Source organism: Aythya fuligula, chromosome 4, assembly GCF_009819795.1.
Source record: "Aythya fuligula isolate bAytFul2 chromosome 4, bAytFul2.pri, whole genome shotgun sequence".
Taxonomy (NCBI): domain Eukaryota; kingdom Metazoa; phylum Chordata; class Aves; order Anseriformes; family Anatidae; genus Aythya; species Aythya fuligula.
Genome location: NC_045562.1, coordinates 49,575,187 through 49,593,736, shown reverse-complemented (window position 1 = coordinate 49,593,736; position 18,550 = coordinate 49,575,187). Strand labels below are relative to the sequence as shown.

The 18,550-nt window shown below is 36.4% G+C and overlaps 1 protein-coding gene across 7 annotated transcripts in view; it reads left to right on the top strand.

Moving 5' to 3' along the window:
* Positions 1–14,418, top strand: part of DCUN1D4 (defective in cullin neddylation 1 domain containing 4) — a 35,021-nt gene extending 20,603 nt beyond the window's left edge. For all 7 annotated transcript variants that reach the window (XM_032186122.1, XM_032186121.1, XM_032186127.1 and 4 more), the window contains 7 exons: positions 5,044–5,135; positions 7,540–7,610; positions 8,526–8,617; positions 9,381–9,489; positions 12,939–13,043; positions 13,503–13,605; positions 13,716–14,418. In XM_032186122.1, coding sequence (XP_032042013.1) covers positions 5,044–5,135; positions 7,540–7,610; positions 8,526–8,617; positions 9,381–9,489; positions 12,939–13,043; positions 13,503–13,605; positions 13,716–13,771 — 628 coding nt within the window. In that variant the 3' untranslated portion in view covers positions 13,772–14,418. The remainder of the gene's footprint in view (positions 1–5,043; positions 5,136–7,539; positions 7,611–8,525; positions 8,618–9,380; positions 9,490–12,938; positions 13,044–13,502; positions 13,606–13,715) is intronic.
* Positions 14,419–18,550: the final 4,132 nt, after the last annotated feature.

Genomic DNA, 18,550 nt, shown 5'->3' with positions numbered 1-18,550 from the left:
AGTGACTTAATAGTTATGAAGAAACTTAACTGGAAGTGTGTCAGTACGTATGCTGTTATACTGTTTTTTAAGCGAGCCTCGTTAAGTTCAGAACATCAGTTTAAATGTTTCGGGATGATTGTGAACCTTTACATAGGGAGGGATAAGACACCGATGCATACAATTTACCAGTCAAGTGAATTTGTCCTGCAAGTTGCTTTAGACAGTCTTCGTCATACCTTGCAAATAGTAAAAATCTCTTTTTACTTGATTATACCATCATATTTATGAAACTATTGCTAAAACTTTTGTTGTGAATAAATTAAGCTTAAAAAAAAATCCTTTCATTTTGTTGCATGGATGAAAACTCAACTAAAGCTTTAAAATAGTTTAATTGCAATTAATGAAAGTAGTAGGGACATCTTCTTCAATCAAAAGTTTACAACGTTCAAAAAATAAATAATCTGAAAGCAACTAGTTAGGCAGTGCAAAGCTTAAAAGGAGGTGAAGTTCTGGTTGCATAGAAACAAAGCAGTCCAGCAAAGCTGCTGTTGGTAAACTTTTTAGTATTTTCATTCAGGAAACTGGGCATCTGAAATGAGTGGGGTGTAAGTCTTCAGGAGCGGTTACCTTTATTTATTTTTCCTCTTCTTAAAATAAGCTAATGGCCAGATTCCACAAGCAAGAGAATATTATGTATGACCTAAGCTTCATGCTTTCGCTGACCTCATTTTGAGTATTTCAGAGCATGCAGCCCAGAATTGCTGCTGTGGTAGGTGGAGCTTTAACAAATTCCAGTATAGTTGAAGCTTGCTCGGAGCAGGAGTGGATTCAACTGTAATAAATTGAAGGGAATTACTGCTTTTTCTTTTTGCTGGAAGTATCCACGTTCTCTTAAGATGGGGTCTTAGTCACCCCATAATAGCTAGGTGAAATCTTCATGCTTTTGCTTTCCCACCAAACCAGGTACATAAAGAGGAAAATAATCTGGAAAAGTCATGAATGATCATCTATTGAAAGAAATGTGAAAGGCTTAGATACTCAGGTTTTGTATTATTTTGTTTCAGTCTAAACATGGCACTTTGAATGATAAACTGAACGCTTCATCTTTATTGCAGGGATATTTCAATTCCATAGCTAACAAGAGTAATTCAAAAATAAGAAATGAGTGTTAGGAGTCAGCTGTGAGGTTGGTGTCTGATTTTAAAAAGTTGGGATTCCTTGCCCACTGTGCAGTAAGCCAATCTGCATGCTATATTAAGATACTGTTTATATCAGAATTGCATAAGTCTGGGTACCAGGTGGTTTACTGCAAAGCTGGCAACACTAAGGACTCTCTGTGCCACTATTTATACTGTCCCTTATCACTCTATTTACATGTTTGTGCAATCCTCTAGCCTCCAATGGCTACTAATTACCTGACATAACAGAGTCATTATGCCTATCCTCAGAGAGGAAAGGTCCCTTGTTGGTCCAGGGTCTCCCGTCCTGGGGGTGTGATTTTTACTATTATAATGAGGATACTTCACATTAGAATTCTTTTAATCTTTGTTTTTCAGCCATCTGCTCAGGTTAGGTTGATTGGTGACGTGTTAAGTCAGGATGTTCCCCTCAAAAATGTCAATGTAATGGTCTTCCTGATGAGCAGTTCCTCAGTTAATCATCTTTAGATGTCTCCAAGTCCTGGGTCATCTTGATCTGTTCTCAAAGTACATATTTCCTCTCCTTCACACAAAACAAAGTATACGCTGATATCAGTGTATACTTGAGCAGTTCGTTCACTTCTGGTTTGTGACTGAAACTCTACAGGTTTCTCTTATGGACCATCAGTGCATAAACAAGTTACCAAACTGTAGTGTCATCAGTGTAATTGCCATGCTTCTCTTTGAAGGTACTGGTGCTGGGCATCTTGAGACAGCTGTGAGCCGCTGACGACTTGCTGTTTAAACCCTCAGATCTGTTCAGTAGATGCTGGGGGTTAACAAAGTATTCAGACATCTACCCTGTGCGCTCTGGCAGTTTGTATTCATCTGTGTACCAAGAGACATTGTCCTTAGCATGAAGACAAGGCACATCATCTTACAGTACGTACAGAGACATTCCAAAGACAGGAGAAATATTCTAAGGTACAACATGCATGCCAGACTTCTCTGTCAGTTTGTGGTTTTCACCTCTGCACATGCGTTTCTTGAGACAATCAGATCTGGACTGATGGTAGTTCAGAGGACACAGTCTTTGGAACCACCTCTACCCAGGGCTGCCAGGCTGGGCTGGCTGTGACAGCTGAACTGGGCTTCCTTCGGCTGTGATCTCAGATGCTTGTCTAGTTACTTGTCTGTATCTCCCTCTCATCTCACTTCCCGAAGCAATTCAGGGCTTAGGAGTCTCTTGCTAGTAAAAATAGCTGGTTTGTCTAGACTGGGAGGGGAAACTCATTTGGTATTTAGAGTAAGCAGGGAGTTAATGGGCTTCATCTATACATGAGAGCTAACTAATACCAGGTTTGCTTTGGTGTTACCTGCTTCTGTCATTTTCCTTTTCAAGTGATCCTCGTCTCACAGAATACGTGCTCTGCTGGTAGTTCCTTTAGGTGGAGAGAACAACATCTGTGAATCATCCAACTGTTTTTGTTGCTTTGTTGCGTAGTATTATTTGTAGCCTGTTTTCATTATACCGATAAGGTGTCACATCCACTTGTAATCGATGTGTAGTAATTAGCTTGTAGCAGAGGTTAGGGTGGCCCAAGATGATATCCTTTCTGTTTTCTGAGTTTTGTGAAGTAGTTTCTTACCATCATAGTTTGGAAGATCTTTAATCAATTCTGGTTTCTGAGAAACAAGATTCCAGCAGCCTGATACTAAGTTTCTTGAACAATAAGTTAGAGGAAAGAGCATTTTGCATTGAGTTACTTGGCTGCGTGTTGGGCACACATGGACTTACTCATGAATATTGTTGTTTCTTCCAGTTCCTAACTGTCTTTAGCCTTTAGTACAGCAAATGAGCTGCAATTGCTTATCAGTCCTATGAAAACTTGTTATGCTTAGACTCAATGAAAGTATAAAAATGGGTGCTTTTTTGTTCTAATTTTCCATTCCTCTTACACATACGGTTTCTCTTACACCAACTGTTACTGTTGGTGTCTTGGTTCAGGCTACAGTCTTAACTCTGCCACTTGAAGATGCAGGAATCCTTTTTCTGAAATACTTGGATGATCCAGAGCTCTGTCAATAAATGGTTCTTGAGGGTTCCTTTCCAGACCTGCTGTTCACTTACTGACAGCTAGTGTGTTGATGAGTTAAGTGAGCAAGCAGGGGAAACGCTTTCTTATCAACCCTTCGTAAGAAAAATACGTTTATTCTTGTGGTGAGTGTCTGTCTTAGGGAGCCACACTAGCTTTCCATGCTCTAGGCCCTTAGACTAGGTACTTAGACTCCTTGAATAAAAATGTTGAATAGCTCCTGCTACAGTCAGTTTTCAAGTTTGTATTCCAGTTGGTGTTACAAGTCTTGAGTATATAAATATTTGTTCCTGAAACGTGGATGGATGGCATTTGGCTGCAGGGTTTCAGTTTGTTGCAAAGTCAGCATGTTTCAGTACAGTGGTAATTTTCCTTTCAATCTTGAAATTTCTTCAAATTTTCATTGGTATTTGTCTTCCAATTAGCAGTTTCATTTTGCTCTGACCAGTATTACTTTTCTAATAGGTAATTGCTTTTAAAGAACTATGACAATACACATGAAGTAGGTCGTGTGCTCCTGTCCGTGTGATGTGTGCCAGTAACTAGATAGGGTTCCTTGTAGCTGATAGCGACAGGCACCAAGGTAGGAGATGCTGGGATCAGTGTACTCCAAGCTCATAAGTACAGACATCTTTTACATGCCTTTCAAGAAGGGCAAAGTAGTGATAAAATCAACTCCAAATTAATTGTATCAAGTTATTTCAGATGGGCTAATTGGTTCAAGGAGCACTTTGTTTTCCTCCCCCAGCAGGGTTTGACACCGTAAGAGGAAGGGGCAGCATGCTTGGAACATACAGAGCTGTTCCTGGCTACCTGCTCTAGTCCAAGCCATTTTTACTCGGCTCTTTTCAGCTTCCGAGCCCGAGCTACTGCAGAGTGGTGGAAATAGTTCAGAGAGTGTATATGCAGCAGTGAGCAATTACTTGGACTGCTGAGTCTCTTCCCTTTAGCAGGCTGGCACAAGTGGTATTGTCTCTGTTTCAGAACTGAAAGTCTAAACAGGATGGAGTAACTCATCGACTTCTATTGCACATTTTGTGTTTGAGGTGTTTCAGATACTAAATTCAGGAGACTGGTACTTCAGTGGCATTTCTTGAATGCAGGCAAAATTCCTTAAGCTTTTCATCTGAGGAGAGCATTACCCCAGCAGTCATCTCTGCGGGGAAGGCAGTGCTGCTGATTTAGCTTTTTACTTAATTGTTTACCCCATGATGAAGTTCCTGTCAGTGGGGACCTGTAACCTGGGGGTTGTTTTTTGTTGTTAGTTTTCTTTTTTTCTTGTGTTACCAACTTACTGGCCTTTTAATAATGTTAGTATGTGGGTTGTATCTATTTCAGTCCTTATGCTTCTTAGGGAATTTTTGAGGAGGCAAAAAGAGTATGTGAAGTTCTCCTCAGTTAATAAATAATTAAAAATGATTGAAGTCTGTGTATACCTACATGTGGGACCTGTATTGACTGTGGTATGGTATCACTGTGGGTTTAGACCCACAGCCAAGATGCAGCCCATCAGTTGGTTATGGTGATTGCTAGTATGCACAAGTCTTACTTGCACAAAGTGCTTTGGGATTGAATTTGAACCAAACACTGTTATGAAAGTTCATTTACGTGAATAGCTTATGGACCAGTTGAATTGTGACAGACTGAGCAAATACACAAGGTTCAATAATTCTTATTCTGCTAAGCAGTTCCCAAAACGACTGATTATGAGGTCAGAATGTTGAGTAAACTAGTTAATGAAAGAAAATGTGTTGCTGCTTATAGTGGCTGTTGACTAAAAGGTTGCTTTAAAAAAACTGATGAATTCTTTCTTTTTTTTTTTAAAGTATGTATAGAAAATATGATTCGACTAGAATAAAAGCAGAAGAAGTCGTCTTTTCAAGTAAGAGATGCTTAGAATGGTTCTATGAATATGCAGGTAAGGGTGAAATGCAAATTTCTTCCCGATAACAATTTAATCTACATTGGAATATGAAAATTGCATTAACTGATCTTTTCCAAGACTAAATATGGAGACTTTTTTTGTAACAGATTTAAAGGAGCTTTTCTTATGTTTTGCATAGCATGAAGTTGTTGAAGAGTTCAAGGGGTAATTTTGTCTTTGTCTCGATTCTATAAAAAGAATGGAGGAGGTGTGTATCTTGAAATATTATAGAACATGAATACTTTACTATTCCAATTTATAGTAAAGCTGTACTTCTGTCCAAAATGTTACCTCTCTGGCTTTAGAGGTCATACCAGCTACCGTGATAGCACTGAGTAGTGCAGAATTAAGCTTTAAGGGATGGTATGTCTGTAATTCAAAACTAACTAACTAACTAAAAGGTAGGGAAAATAATAAAATCAGTTATGTTGCTGCCAAATGTGGTTATAGTTTCAGCATAGAAGCAAATAAATTCAAGTATTCCATAACAGTCTTGTCTTTGAGCATTTTTCCATTACAGAGTATATTGAAGGTTGACTGAATCATTGCCCTTGTGTATATATTCATGTATTGTTTTAGGATTATTAATTATCACCTATGGTTACTAGATGATCCTTTAACAGTAAAATCATGGGGTGTTGTTTGTTTTCATTTTTTCTACACGTGCTTTTCTGAAGGGGAGGACTTGAAGTATGGGGAAAAATAATCTCATGACTCTAAAGAAGACCCAAAGAAAATGAAATAGGTGGTTGACAAAAGAAATGAGGTCATCTTGCAGTTTTTTGATGTTGTTTTGGATAACATTGCTCACAGTTTGTTCTGTTTTGTCTGCTTTTTACATGTAATGAAGATTGAGTTAATTTGATGTAATAAAATCATTTTACTCTTCTAATAAAATTATATATACTAAATTAATTAGAGATCTCACTTGTCTGTTGCAGTCTGTGAGAGGAGATTCAAATTCAAGCCAAATTTAACCTGTTAGATTCTGCGCCTTTCTGACCAGCTTGATTTATTTTTTTTACTCTAGCAACAGGGATAACTCATTTTTGTCAAGACTTTGGTGGAGAGAAGGGATGAAAGGAAGGCTGTGTATGAAAGAACTTTTGGTTTTCCATTGGCTGCATACACCAAGATAAAACAGAGAAAAGTGGAGAGTATGATCTTGTTTACTGTATTGAATAACATTGTAAAAAATGAAACTTCAAATAATAATAATCTCTTGTGCTCTTGCTTTAGTCTTCTCCTTTATGTATGCAGACAGTTGACACTGCATTTGTTTTTTCTTTTTCCCTGGTGTGTCTTTACGTTACAGAATGAGTGTTTTTTTAAAGGTTCTTGTGTACACTCAGAAGTGTGAGTGGGAGGATGTCATAGGAAGATGGGAAAAGATATTATTAAACCTTGTTATTTCTAGTACAGTGGGTCACCTAATAATAAAACATACTGATATTTCCTCTATAAAACCTCTTACTTGCATATTTGATCTTTACATTGGATGAAAGTAAGGATTTCTGCCTCTAATGCTTTTTTTTCAAAATGACCCCTTTTTAATGAGAATAAAGTAACAAAATAGTTCAAATACTCATCATGCTTCAAAAAAAAAGCACAACAACTGCACAATGCAATTAAGGCCTTTGTGTTTTTGTCAACAGCATAGGGGAGAAGCTATGAATATCTTGACTTAATAGCATCTGCTCTAATGGTAGTACATTTTAATAACATTTGGTTTTGAACCTTTTTTCATTTAAAATCAGCAAAGAAATAGCTGCATGTAATTCATATCTTCCTTCCCCATGCAATTACTAAAATTCACATAATGTGCAGCCATGTTATTATTGCCATATGAATAAACAGGAGCATGAGGTTTTTATTTCAGGGTCTTTTTTGTAAATGACATTTTATACAGTATAAATGAGACAATAAGGAATAAGGTTCTGGGAATGTATCTCATGTATCATATATATCTAAACATATTCTTATGTGATATGATTTTATGGTAACAGTCAAGATTCAAGCTGAGAAATGAATTTCAATAATCACTGTTCGCTCATTTAACCATGCTAATATTACTTGGATGTTGTGCTAGTCTTAAGTGCATTCATAAAGATCTCACTCGTTTACTCTTTCAAGATTGTCTCAGAAACTGGATAGAATAAAGGATGCTTGCAAGAGTGAAAAGTTGTTCTCTATTTTTTTCTGTATTTGTTTGCAAAGGTGAGGTAAAGATATGAGCGTATCCAGGTCTGATAGTAAGTGAGGAAATACTGCATGTCAAAACAAACCAAACTAAAGTGTATGGAAGTTCACGTTGTACTGTGTGATTACATTTCTCTTGTGCTCTAAAGATCAGTCTGTTTTAATTTTCAGAGATACGTAAAATGTATTTTGTTTGCAGGCACTGATGACATTGTAGGGCCTGAAGGTATGGAGAAATTTTGTGAAGACATTGGAGTAGAACCAGAAAATGTAAGTTAAGGCACCTGTTGAATGGAGCTTGGTGTGTTATGATATAGATGAACCTGTCTTAGTTATGTTAATTTTCCATCAAAAATTACAAATGGAAATTGTGCAGGGAAAAAAAAGGATATAAACCAGGTTTAAATACACTTTTGGAACCAACTTGCCTTTATTCTAAACCCAAAGCTTTTAACTTGAGTAAAAATCTATTTTGGCTTTGCAGCAATCCCTTCTCTTTCTTTTCCCCACTTCCCTCCTGTCACAAGAAAGAAATGAAAAAATAAAAAATTAAAGAAAAAGTGATGGTGTCTTCTCTAAGACAACACTGGATGTTTAATGAACAGCTACAAACTATTTTTTTCTAGGTGATTAGACTAGGTGATAGAAGGTGATTTCAAATATTGTGAGCAATGTTAGCACTCCCATTATGCGATATCAAAACCCAAATAAAGAGAATATTGTATACATTTTCCAATTTATGTATACAGTATATGTTTCTCTTAGTTTTTCATATGTATATCTATATTCCTTTTTTTTTTTAATGTCAAATGTAACTTGTCTCAAATCAGTGCTTAAATTTTGTAAACATTTTGTAGCTTGTACACTGTCTCATATTCTTCCTGGCTGCAATGAACAGTACATTACTGCAGTGGCATTATATGAATGCTGCCTTGAAGAAGTAAGGTGGCTGCTAGTAACCTGATTGATATTGCCTATCTTTGTGCTGCTTTCGTTTTGTTTGAATTATGAGTAAGTTTGTGGTATTTAAATAATTTAACTTTTAAAGCAGTTGCTCATTAGCAAAGTCCTGAAAATACTGTTTATATAAATAAATATTTGTAGCCTACTAAACAGTAACTGCTTGAAAAATGTGTGGATGTTTCTGTTAATATTCTTCAGTCAGTCTTTTTTTCTCTTAAACAGGTAGTTATGCTTGTATTAGCCTGGAAGCTGGATGCACAAAACATGGGCTACTTTACATTACAAGAATGGTTGAAAGGAATGACATCGCTACAGTAAGTGCTTTGAAAAACCTCTAAGTTTTTTTAATAGTATTTCCTACTGCTTATGGTTATTCAGAGACAGCTTGAAACCTGACAGCTGCATGTTATATACTGTTGATTTAAAATGTCTACAGTCTCAAGAAAACAAATGTCATGAGGTACATAGTTTCTATCCCCAACTGTATCTGTCTTTGTCACTGGATTTATATATCAGCTTTCTAACCTTTACTGTCATTGCATATGAATTAGATATTGCCATGTTATTAGATTATGTGCAGTTTAAAATGCTTAATAGTGCAACCCCTTTTTGTGAATGGATTTTTCTTTTCTACAGTTAAGAGCTTTATGGCATACTTAACATAAAAGTAGTTGAATAGCCATGTTTCGTAGAGTGTGGGGGAAAGACTTACCTTACAAAGCAGAATCACGAAGACTGTGTGTAAGTTCTATAGTTTTGCTGACGCTATAGAAGTATTGTTTCCCTTCTGTGGTTTGCTGGTACTGCGATGTGTAGACAAGATCTTGGTTTAATCTGTTGGAGAGTGCGTTTTCTGCAAACCCAAACAACTTCTTATGAGAGTAACAGCGTAATACTTCACTATTTTATCTAAATCCATTTCATGCTGTGGGTTAAATCAAGGCATCTTATATACATAAACTCATACCTTTTGTGTTTTGTGGAGTTACGGGGACACATTTTACAGATTCTCTTTTAAAAACACCAGGTATTTGTATAAGAATGTATGCTGTAAATTCACTCTTTGCTTTTTTGTAGATGTGATACTACAGAAAAATTGAGAAATTCTCTGGATTACTTGAGATCTTTATTAAATGAGCCTACCAATTTTAAACTTATTTATAGATATGCATTTGACTTTGCACGGGTGAGTATTGCAGAAGGCCAGCAACTTTGGTTTCATAGGTAATGTTTAAAAGACTATATGTTTCTCTTAAGTATGTTTCTCTTAAGATACTCAAGATTGCTTTTAACAAATGGAAATGTTCATGTTCTTAAAGTACATGCAAATTGACAGAATTGGAAAGGAAAAGTAGAGGATGTTTGTTTTAGTGTTTAGTCACATTGTTACCTTTCTGTGTCAAATGGGAAAAAATGATTTAGGCCTTATTCTCTTGAATTTACTTCCACTGGCTTTATAATTACCCTATTTTTTTCCTTATTGTTTGATTTTTGTGAGCATAGATTTATTTAAAATGAGGAGGCGCTTCAGGCATTTCTGTAACTGGTAAAAATAATACAAGGTTATAATATAAATACTGGTTTAGAAAATTGTTCGAAGGCCTTCAATGATGTTCTCAGCATTTATTGAACAATATCCTGATAACAGCCTTCTTGCTGAGGTAATATAAGAAAACATAATAGGAAAAATTTGAACTGCTAGCAATTCTGATGGTTAAGTCTCTCATAAATAACTCACGCTGGTATAGCATTGCTTCCTGCAAGTCAACATGGAGAGTTTTGTGGTAGTTCGCTTTTAACCAAGCTGGATATGAGAATGTATGGAATTAGTATGTGAGAAACAAAAGACATATCAACATTTTAATACCTCCTTTGCTGTGTACTTAACCCCAGCAGGCAGCTAAACACTACACAGCTGCTTATTTCCTTCTCACCCTTGTATATAGTGGGACAGGGGAAAGGGAAAGGAAGAGTAAAAGCAAAAAAAAAAAAAAAAAAAAATCTGTGGGTTGAGATAAATGTTCATTAAGCAAGGGATAAGTGAAAGAAGAGAAAGAAAGAACAAGTGATGCAAAGGCAATTGCTTACCACCTCCCATAGGTAAAACAATGTCTAGCCAGTTCTGGAGCAAAAGACAGTTAACTTCCCTGAACTATCTCCTTTATTCCTGAGCACATTGCTGTATGGCATGGAACATCTTTGCTTGGTTTGGGTCATCTGCCTGGTTGCATCCCCTCCCAGCATCTAGCACAACTACAGTCTGTTCACTGGGAGGGCAGAGAGAGAATCAGAGAAGGCCTTGATGTTGTGCAAACACAATTTAGCTGTAGCTAAAACATTGCTGTGTTATCAGCTTTGTTTTGGTCACAGATGTGAAACAGCAACAGAGAAGCTGCTGTGAAGAAAATTAATTCCATCCTAGCTAGACCCAGTACACCGTGGGGAGGTTTCTACTGATTTTGCTGAAAGTAAAATGCAAAGGCTAGAAATACCTAACATTAACAAAGAAGTTCAAGGTATTGGTGAAATATTTTGAATTGATTGAAATGTCTTACTAATAGCAAATCTGAATTAGCTGGTGGCCTATCAAAAATAAGTGAAGAAACTTTAAAGGAGGACAGTGGGTAGAGAGTTTTCAAGAGGTTCCAAATTGATCTGACAAATGCAGGTCTTAAGGACTTTTAGACAGACTGATGCTGTGATACCGTTTGAAAGAGAGGCAGGTGTTTCATGGCTTGGTGTTTTATCCAAAATATTGGGGGGGGGGGGAAGATCTTGAAAAGACTAATAGTACTGTAAAAGCAAATACTGAAATTTATCAGTGTTTATCAATATTTTCTGTCTACGGGATCCAAGAAAAACATTACAAGCATCTGGAATGTATGTTAATAATGAAAAATGGCCAAAGTAAAGACAATAGGGGCTGATTTCATTAATACTTGAGTGTGTGGGAAGAATTAAAGTATGTAAGTAATACTGAAAATAAGTGGTGTGATTTCTACTTAAAGATGTTGGTGACAAGTAAGGTGTAAACTGACTTTGGAAAGAGAATTAGTTTTTACAACTATTTGACACTGGAAATAAGTGAAAGGTTTGTATCATGCTAATACAAAGATGCCTCTGCAGGTTTCTCCTTCAGCATTATTACTAATTAAAAAGCTTTGTTCATCCTAGAATTTACTTTATTCCTCTAGGTCAGATAGAGTGATGTTCCTCATATACTTAATTATGAGAAGGTAAAACAGTTTGTGGCGTTTTTGCAGGCCTCCCCACTTCCCTTCCAGAATGAATCTGCATTAAATTCTGTCTACACAATTTTAGAAGTGAGGTGTGTTTGTGTTTTGAATGGTTTCAAGAAGATAGAATAATCTTGTGGCTAAGGCATTAAGTTGTCAGAGAACTGGGGTCTTGCTTTACCACATCCTTGCTGTGCGATAAAGACCATTTGCTTATGTTTTGAGATATTTTTAAAAATAAAAACACCAAAACCCCTGTGTATTTTGTTACATGTAGACACATTACTGCACGTCCAGAGGTGAAGCATAGGGATGAATTTTGTCTTATGTAGCTGTCTTGCACTGTTTTGTTAGGTGCTCCCTATATCCCTGCTTTTTCTGAAGTTAGACATTCCTGTTTGCAGTCATGAGTGCAAAAGTTACCAAGGTCAACAGTAGTCCATGCAGGTTTTTTTGTGACTTCATTTCTGAATTGGTAGCTTAATTGCTATAATCAAGATATAAGAGGGTGGTTTGTTATATCCAATCTGTCATAAAAATGTGTTTAATTTCAAGGCAACAAATGTAGACGGATTAACTACTTAAACCTAAGAGTCGATCTCATTACTTTATGTATGCGTTACTTTTCAAAATGTGCAGAAGTCATGTTATCAAATACATCAACATCAACTTTTGCACTAATCAGGTGTAATGAATCTGCTAGGTACAAATTATTCTTGTTCTTCTTTAGAAGACAAACTAACCAAACAAACCAAAATCCCACAAAAGCAGCAGCAATCAACAAAAATCTCCTCTTTCCACAAGCCATAAAATACCGCTGTGATGTTGACATAAAACTGGGTTAGTTTTGAGATGAGTCTGCATGTGTGAGGTGTTAGAATATTGTGTTCCCTCTGCTTGTCATCGGTTGAAGAGCAGAGCAAAGAACCTCCTCTGGGCCCTCTCACGTAGTGTTAACTGATAGCTGCTTAGCTATCGTCTTTTGGTTCCTGTAGCTTCAAGAATACCTCAGGAAATATGTAGTGGTACTATTTTAAGGCACTTACCGCTATGCAGATGCATTCATGCAAATGTCAGTAGGGGTGTAATGGCCATTGTTTTCTTGAAGGGTCTTAAGTTGTGAGCAAGAGTATATTCCTCCTCTCAATACTTTCTCAAAAAAATTGTCACTGTTTTAGAAAGCATCTCTTTATAGGAGGCCATTAGCTGCGAGGAAGGAAGTCTTACTAGGGGGTTACATTTTAATAATAATAATTAAAAAAAAAGGGTTAGACATTGCTATTTATTAACATGTTTTATGAATGTGTGAACTGTAGTTTCGGCAGTGGGAGTACTTGAAAAATCCCAAGATCATGCTTTTTTGTTCCTTGACTTTTTGACTTTTTTCTGTTTGACACAGGAAAAGGACCAGCGCAGCCTAGACATAAACACTGCCAAGTGTATGTTGGGCCTTCTTTTAGGAAAAACGTGGTCTCTTTTTCCAGTATTTCACCAGTTTCTAGAGGTAAGAAGGTTGAAATGGAATTACTTTATTTTGTCTGCCTTCTCTGACACTAGTTTAATTAGATATAAAATAAACAGCTATGATTTCTTTCTGATTTTTAAAAGATACCAACCCCTCCAATACTGTACTTGTAACTGGTTATCTTTACTTTCATCCTGTTCCTCAAATCCCTGTGCTGTTAAGGTTTATTTAACATGGGACAAAGTATAGAATGTCTTTCATTTCCTTCTGGAGTTGTGTTCTGTTGATGCATGGTTGTTCACTGAAAGATGCCTTAGTGGGAAACATGACATACTCAACATTGAGTTGACTATGTAGTGTCTTTTTAAATCTTGCTTAGTTTTGATTGATACAAATAAAATTGTAATTCATCACAAGGCTTAAATTTTCTGTAAGAATATCTGAAGCTGAGGTAGTTGAAAATATATTTCAGTAATTCACATTTCTTGCCTTAAGCAGCAATCAAAATACAAAGTTATCAATAAGGACCAATGGTGTAATGTTCTTGAATTCAGCAGAACAATTAACCTTGACCTCAGTAATTATGATGAAGATGGAGCCTGTAAGTACTGCCATATGTTGATGTTGTAAAATAATTCATTTCTCTGAGATTAATCATTTGGTGTCCTCTTATAAAATTTTGTAAAATGCAGTTATTTGATCTCTCTACAGGGCCAGTATTGTTGGATGAGTTTGTGGAATGGTATAAAGGAAAACAGATGACATAGGAGTTTAACTATGCACAGCCACTCAAGAGTCACTGTTACCACAGTTAATGTCAACCATTAGCCATAAACTGCTATTTGTATCAAAGTGCATGCTGCTTTTCTTGCACTGCGTCCCTTTTGCAGGGAACTTTTGATGTTTGCTATTTAACAAGCTAGCTCTGCTTGCTGTGTAGCATTGTTCTCTTTGAAGGCTGCTTTGCATTTTGTATTTACACTACAGATTGGTGAACTTGCCAGCGTCTTCACTGTGATTATGTGTATATTGCTGTCTAAATTTTGTATATGTGTATAAAAAAAAAAAAAGCTTCAACTAGGGATTATTTCTGCAGAAATGTATTGTAAAAATAATTTTGTGGCATATTTCTAGTCATCACTTACATGTTGAAACTTTAGTTCTTTTGCTTTTCTTTTGGTCTCAAATGTAGCATTTCAGAAAATGAAATGAACAGACTGCTTGGACATAGTTACGCTGAAGAACTATTGTCGATTTTAATGTTACTGTTTGAGATGCCATTTTCTGAGGGGAGAAGACATGCTGTGACTTTCTTCACGGGAATTCGCCAAACATAACCTATTGCTTAATAGGAATGAAACGTTGGTGTCTTAAAAAAAAATCGTATATATATATAAATATTAAAACACTGTAATAGTTGTATATGCCACAGATGATTTCCATTTGAAGAAAAAAGTGACTTTTTAATGTTAAAACTGCAGTAGTCATTACAGGTACAAATGAACAAATTAAAGTACCTTTTAAAAATGGGTTTTAGACTTTTGTAAATTGCCTTTGGCATACTCCTTTTAATTTTTGGTGTACCAAGAGTGTTTGGACTATGTTGCAATACAGTGAAATTTTAAAGTTCTAGGTAAAATTAGTGGTCTGGGGAATAGTCTGCTCACCCCTAGCACATAGGTAGTGCAGATTTCTTTTTTCTTTTTTTTTTTTGTAATATTAGTCTTTCCCATAGTCTTTAACTTTGTGCTTCTGAGTAATTAAACCTATTAGATTAAATAGTTAAAACATTGCTTTTTCTTTCATGCTGGGGATTGAAATTTCCTAGCAGGATGTCCATTGCAGGCAATGGGCACGTTAAACACCAGCATTGCATGACAGTACTTTTTTCTTAGGGACCACATACATCCTATTTTACTAATTTCCTTATTTGCATAGGAGAGTTCTTGTGGTAACTCTGGGGAAGATGAGTGAGAGGAATGATGATTAATTTCTGTTTGTTTTTTTTCTCACACAGACTTTGCCTTACCCTTTTTTATTAAAAAACGTTACTGTTGATTTTTATAAATAGGTTCTTGAATTATCCGGTGCTACTAAACATAGAGTCCTAAGGATTTAGTGAAATATTCCATACTCATTCATGGAACATTTAACAAAAAAGGGCCAGTGAATGTTTTGGAACAAAGGATGACATTACTTTTCTGTAGAAATATTTGACAAGGTACTGGCGGTTTTGACATTTCTTCAGAATGTAATCTGGGGTGTTGGGGGGGGAGAATGAGTCTTAGGTTGAATGTGAAATTTTCAGCTGTATTGAAGATCCTATTATAACCGAGTTTGGGAACAACTGTTATTAACTTGAGTACTTTTGGGACAAGGTCTAGTTTAGCAAATGTGCATTCGTCTGCTGTCCTGCACTGGGAGGTTGCACCTGTCCTATGGGTGGTCTGATTCTGTTCAAATCTGTTTTGTTGTTGATGGTTTTTGTTTGTCAGAACAAGCTGCCAAAGACAAAAATTGTTTGTGTGTGTTTGTGTATATTTGTATATACATAAATATACAATCTGTATACATATACAAACCCCAGAATTTCAAGATGCTGATGAGAAAATACTACTCTTCCTCATGAAAAATTCATGTCTGGATTTCCATGACACTAAATAAATAGCATTCTTTAAAGTTAGTAGTGGTAAAACATACATAGTCATTGCTTCTTCTTGTCCTAATACATGTAACCTTAATTCCATGTTGGATGCCAGTTTGCACAAGAATTTAATTCAGTGGAGTGTGGTATTTAATGTTTACAATAAGCTTCTTACTAAAACACACGTTTTATTAAGACTTCTGATGTAAATGTGTATATTACCATAGTATAACCACAGTAAGTATCAGTGGAGCTGCTGGTTTAGTTCTTAAAAGAATTAACTTAGAAGCAATATAACTCGGAACATTAGGCTAAATTGTGTTTGCTAAAATTTTAAGTGAAATACTGGAGTTGTTCTTAAAAGTTAGGCTAGTTACTGACTCTAGAGGACTGCTTAGCACAAATTGGCGTGAATTACTGCTAAAATACAAGGTTTGCATAAAAAGTTTTGTATGGCACAAATAATTTGCCTTCCAGTAAAGAAAGCAAGAGCCAAAGACATTTTTAATCCATTATTTTTATAGGTGTAATTTTCACATAACAGGGTCAACAGAAATCTCCTCAGTTAACCAGGTGTTCTTTTTCCAAGTTTCACTAATATTTAGTGGAATACAAAATTTGACAGCGAAGTAAACAGAGGAAAACAAAGCTCAGAAAGTATTCATGCTGTATAAACAAACTTCATTTTTTTTTCTTTGGGTAAAAGTAATTGGGAGTGATGGAAAGGAAGAATGTGTTTAGAAATGGATTAGACACTGCACATATATTATCTTCTGCTTGCAACCAAGATGAATCTGTAGTGTTCAGCTGGTTTGTAACAAGTAACTTCATGAAGTAAATCACAAATGCAAGATGGAAATGGACTGAAACAGACATGTATGGCTTGATAACTGCCCCTGTGTTACTCATCCTTCTGTTTTTGCTATGTTTGCTGACCAGCAAGGGAGCCCAACATTGCTAGTCTTGTATTTTGCAGAAATTCCCTCTAGTTTTTAAGTAATTGTGGAAGTTTTAACTAAGCCACTCGATTTACTGTGTATTTAGTACAAGTTTGGTGTTTACTTTTTTGTTTGTTATGCTGTAATATAATTACTTGCCCCCCACCAGCCATTTGAATAATAATGTCCAGCATATCCTGATGGCTTTAACAAGATACCGAGAGGTCATTCTGGCAGAAATGCCACAGGTCCTGTGCTAATCCTTCTGGGGTAATATAACTGCTCTTATTAGCAGAAACTTGATGGTCTACGTACAATTCATGCTTGGTATTTGGAAGAAGTAAAGTAGAAAGCCAGTTATTTAAAGGAAAACAGCATCCTGAGACACTTTAAGTTGATAGATGGCAAACATTTGGAGCTCTTTACTATTCAAATAACTGTAGAGAATATTAGAAACATTTCATAAATTTGCGTATATTTCATTTTACAGCAAGATAATAAAATTTTAAATATTTTAATTCTTGTTCAAGGATTGCGAGGAGGATGGAATTTCTTGGATTTCTTTATGTACTTGAGCTTTCAGATGAAACCTGTTTAAGGTTGCCTTTAAGCTATAATAAATATTTGGGTCACCTTTGTGTGGCCTTCTCTGACACGTGGAGGATTGGAGGCTTGCCCCATTTTGTCAGAAATACATGCATTTTATTTCATCACAAATACACTTGCACAATCAAAAGTAGTTTTAGCTCATTGTTACTTGGTTAATGTCCCCAAGTTAACTTTTTTGGAAGGCAAAAAATGGATTTCAGTTGTGTTAAGGTTTTCCCAGATTTCTGTCGACTCTTGGTCACAAGCCTAACATTGTTGAATACTCTTGAAATTCATGTAGACAGCTTTAAAGGTTAGCTTGTGCCCTGCTTTTAATTATAACTGCTGAAATACCTCCTTCTAAGCCTTATATCTTATCCTTTCATATTGCTATAAAAGCGTGTAGAATCCAGCCACCAACTAAACAGTTGTCTGTAGTTGAGACTGAAACGTGGGGTTGTTTTTTAGTATTTTTCCCATCTGTGTGTATGTATGTGTGTTGTCACCAAATAGTTCTTACTGACACTGCTGTTGTAGGAACAGCAGTTAACCTGTAATCGTGAATGCTTTATGTCTTAGTTACTTGGATATGACATAGATGAGGTGTGCTGAACTCCTGTGACTCACAACCCAGTGAAAATACTGTTACACCACCTAACACGAGTTCACCCAGTTGATTTTTAGGTCTTTTGCTGGTGTTGATGTAAAATGGCATCTCACAAATAAACAGTATTTGTGTTGGTTTCAGAAACTGACTTCAGGTTTTTCTGTGGTCCATACTAAAGAAATTCTTGTATGTGAATGCCTGACCTCAGCTGGTGACCTTTATCATTTAGCAGCAAGAACTTCTCTGGGCTGAAAAAATCTGTTAAAGAATATATGCAATCACATGATCCTTATTTTCAATATTACAGCAAATCAAGTACTTAAAACACTCTGGAAATTGGTTTGTTTTGAATGGGTTGTGTGGGTATAAAAAATACAATACAGAAGTTTTCAACAGGTTATTAGTATCTCTGGCTGCATCAGAAGTGTCACCAACAGGTGTCATGAGGGAGGTAATGCAAAGAGGAGGGAGCCAGGCTCATTGCAGTGGTGCCCAAGGATGGGACAAGAGGCAGTGGAACACAGGAGGTTCCCTCTGAACATCAGGAAGCACTTTGTTTACTGTGCAGGTAACTGAGCGCTGGCACAGGTTGCACAGAGTTTGTGGAGACTCCCTCCTTGGAGATCTTCAAAAGCCACCTGGACATGGTCCTGGGCAACCTGCTGTGGGTGTCTGCCTGAGCAGGGGTTGGACCAGATGGCCTCCAGAGGGCCCTGCCAGCCTTAGCCATTCTGTGATCCTGAAGATCTGAAGCATAAATTCTAGATAC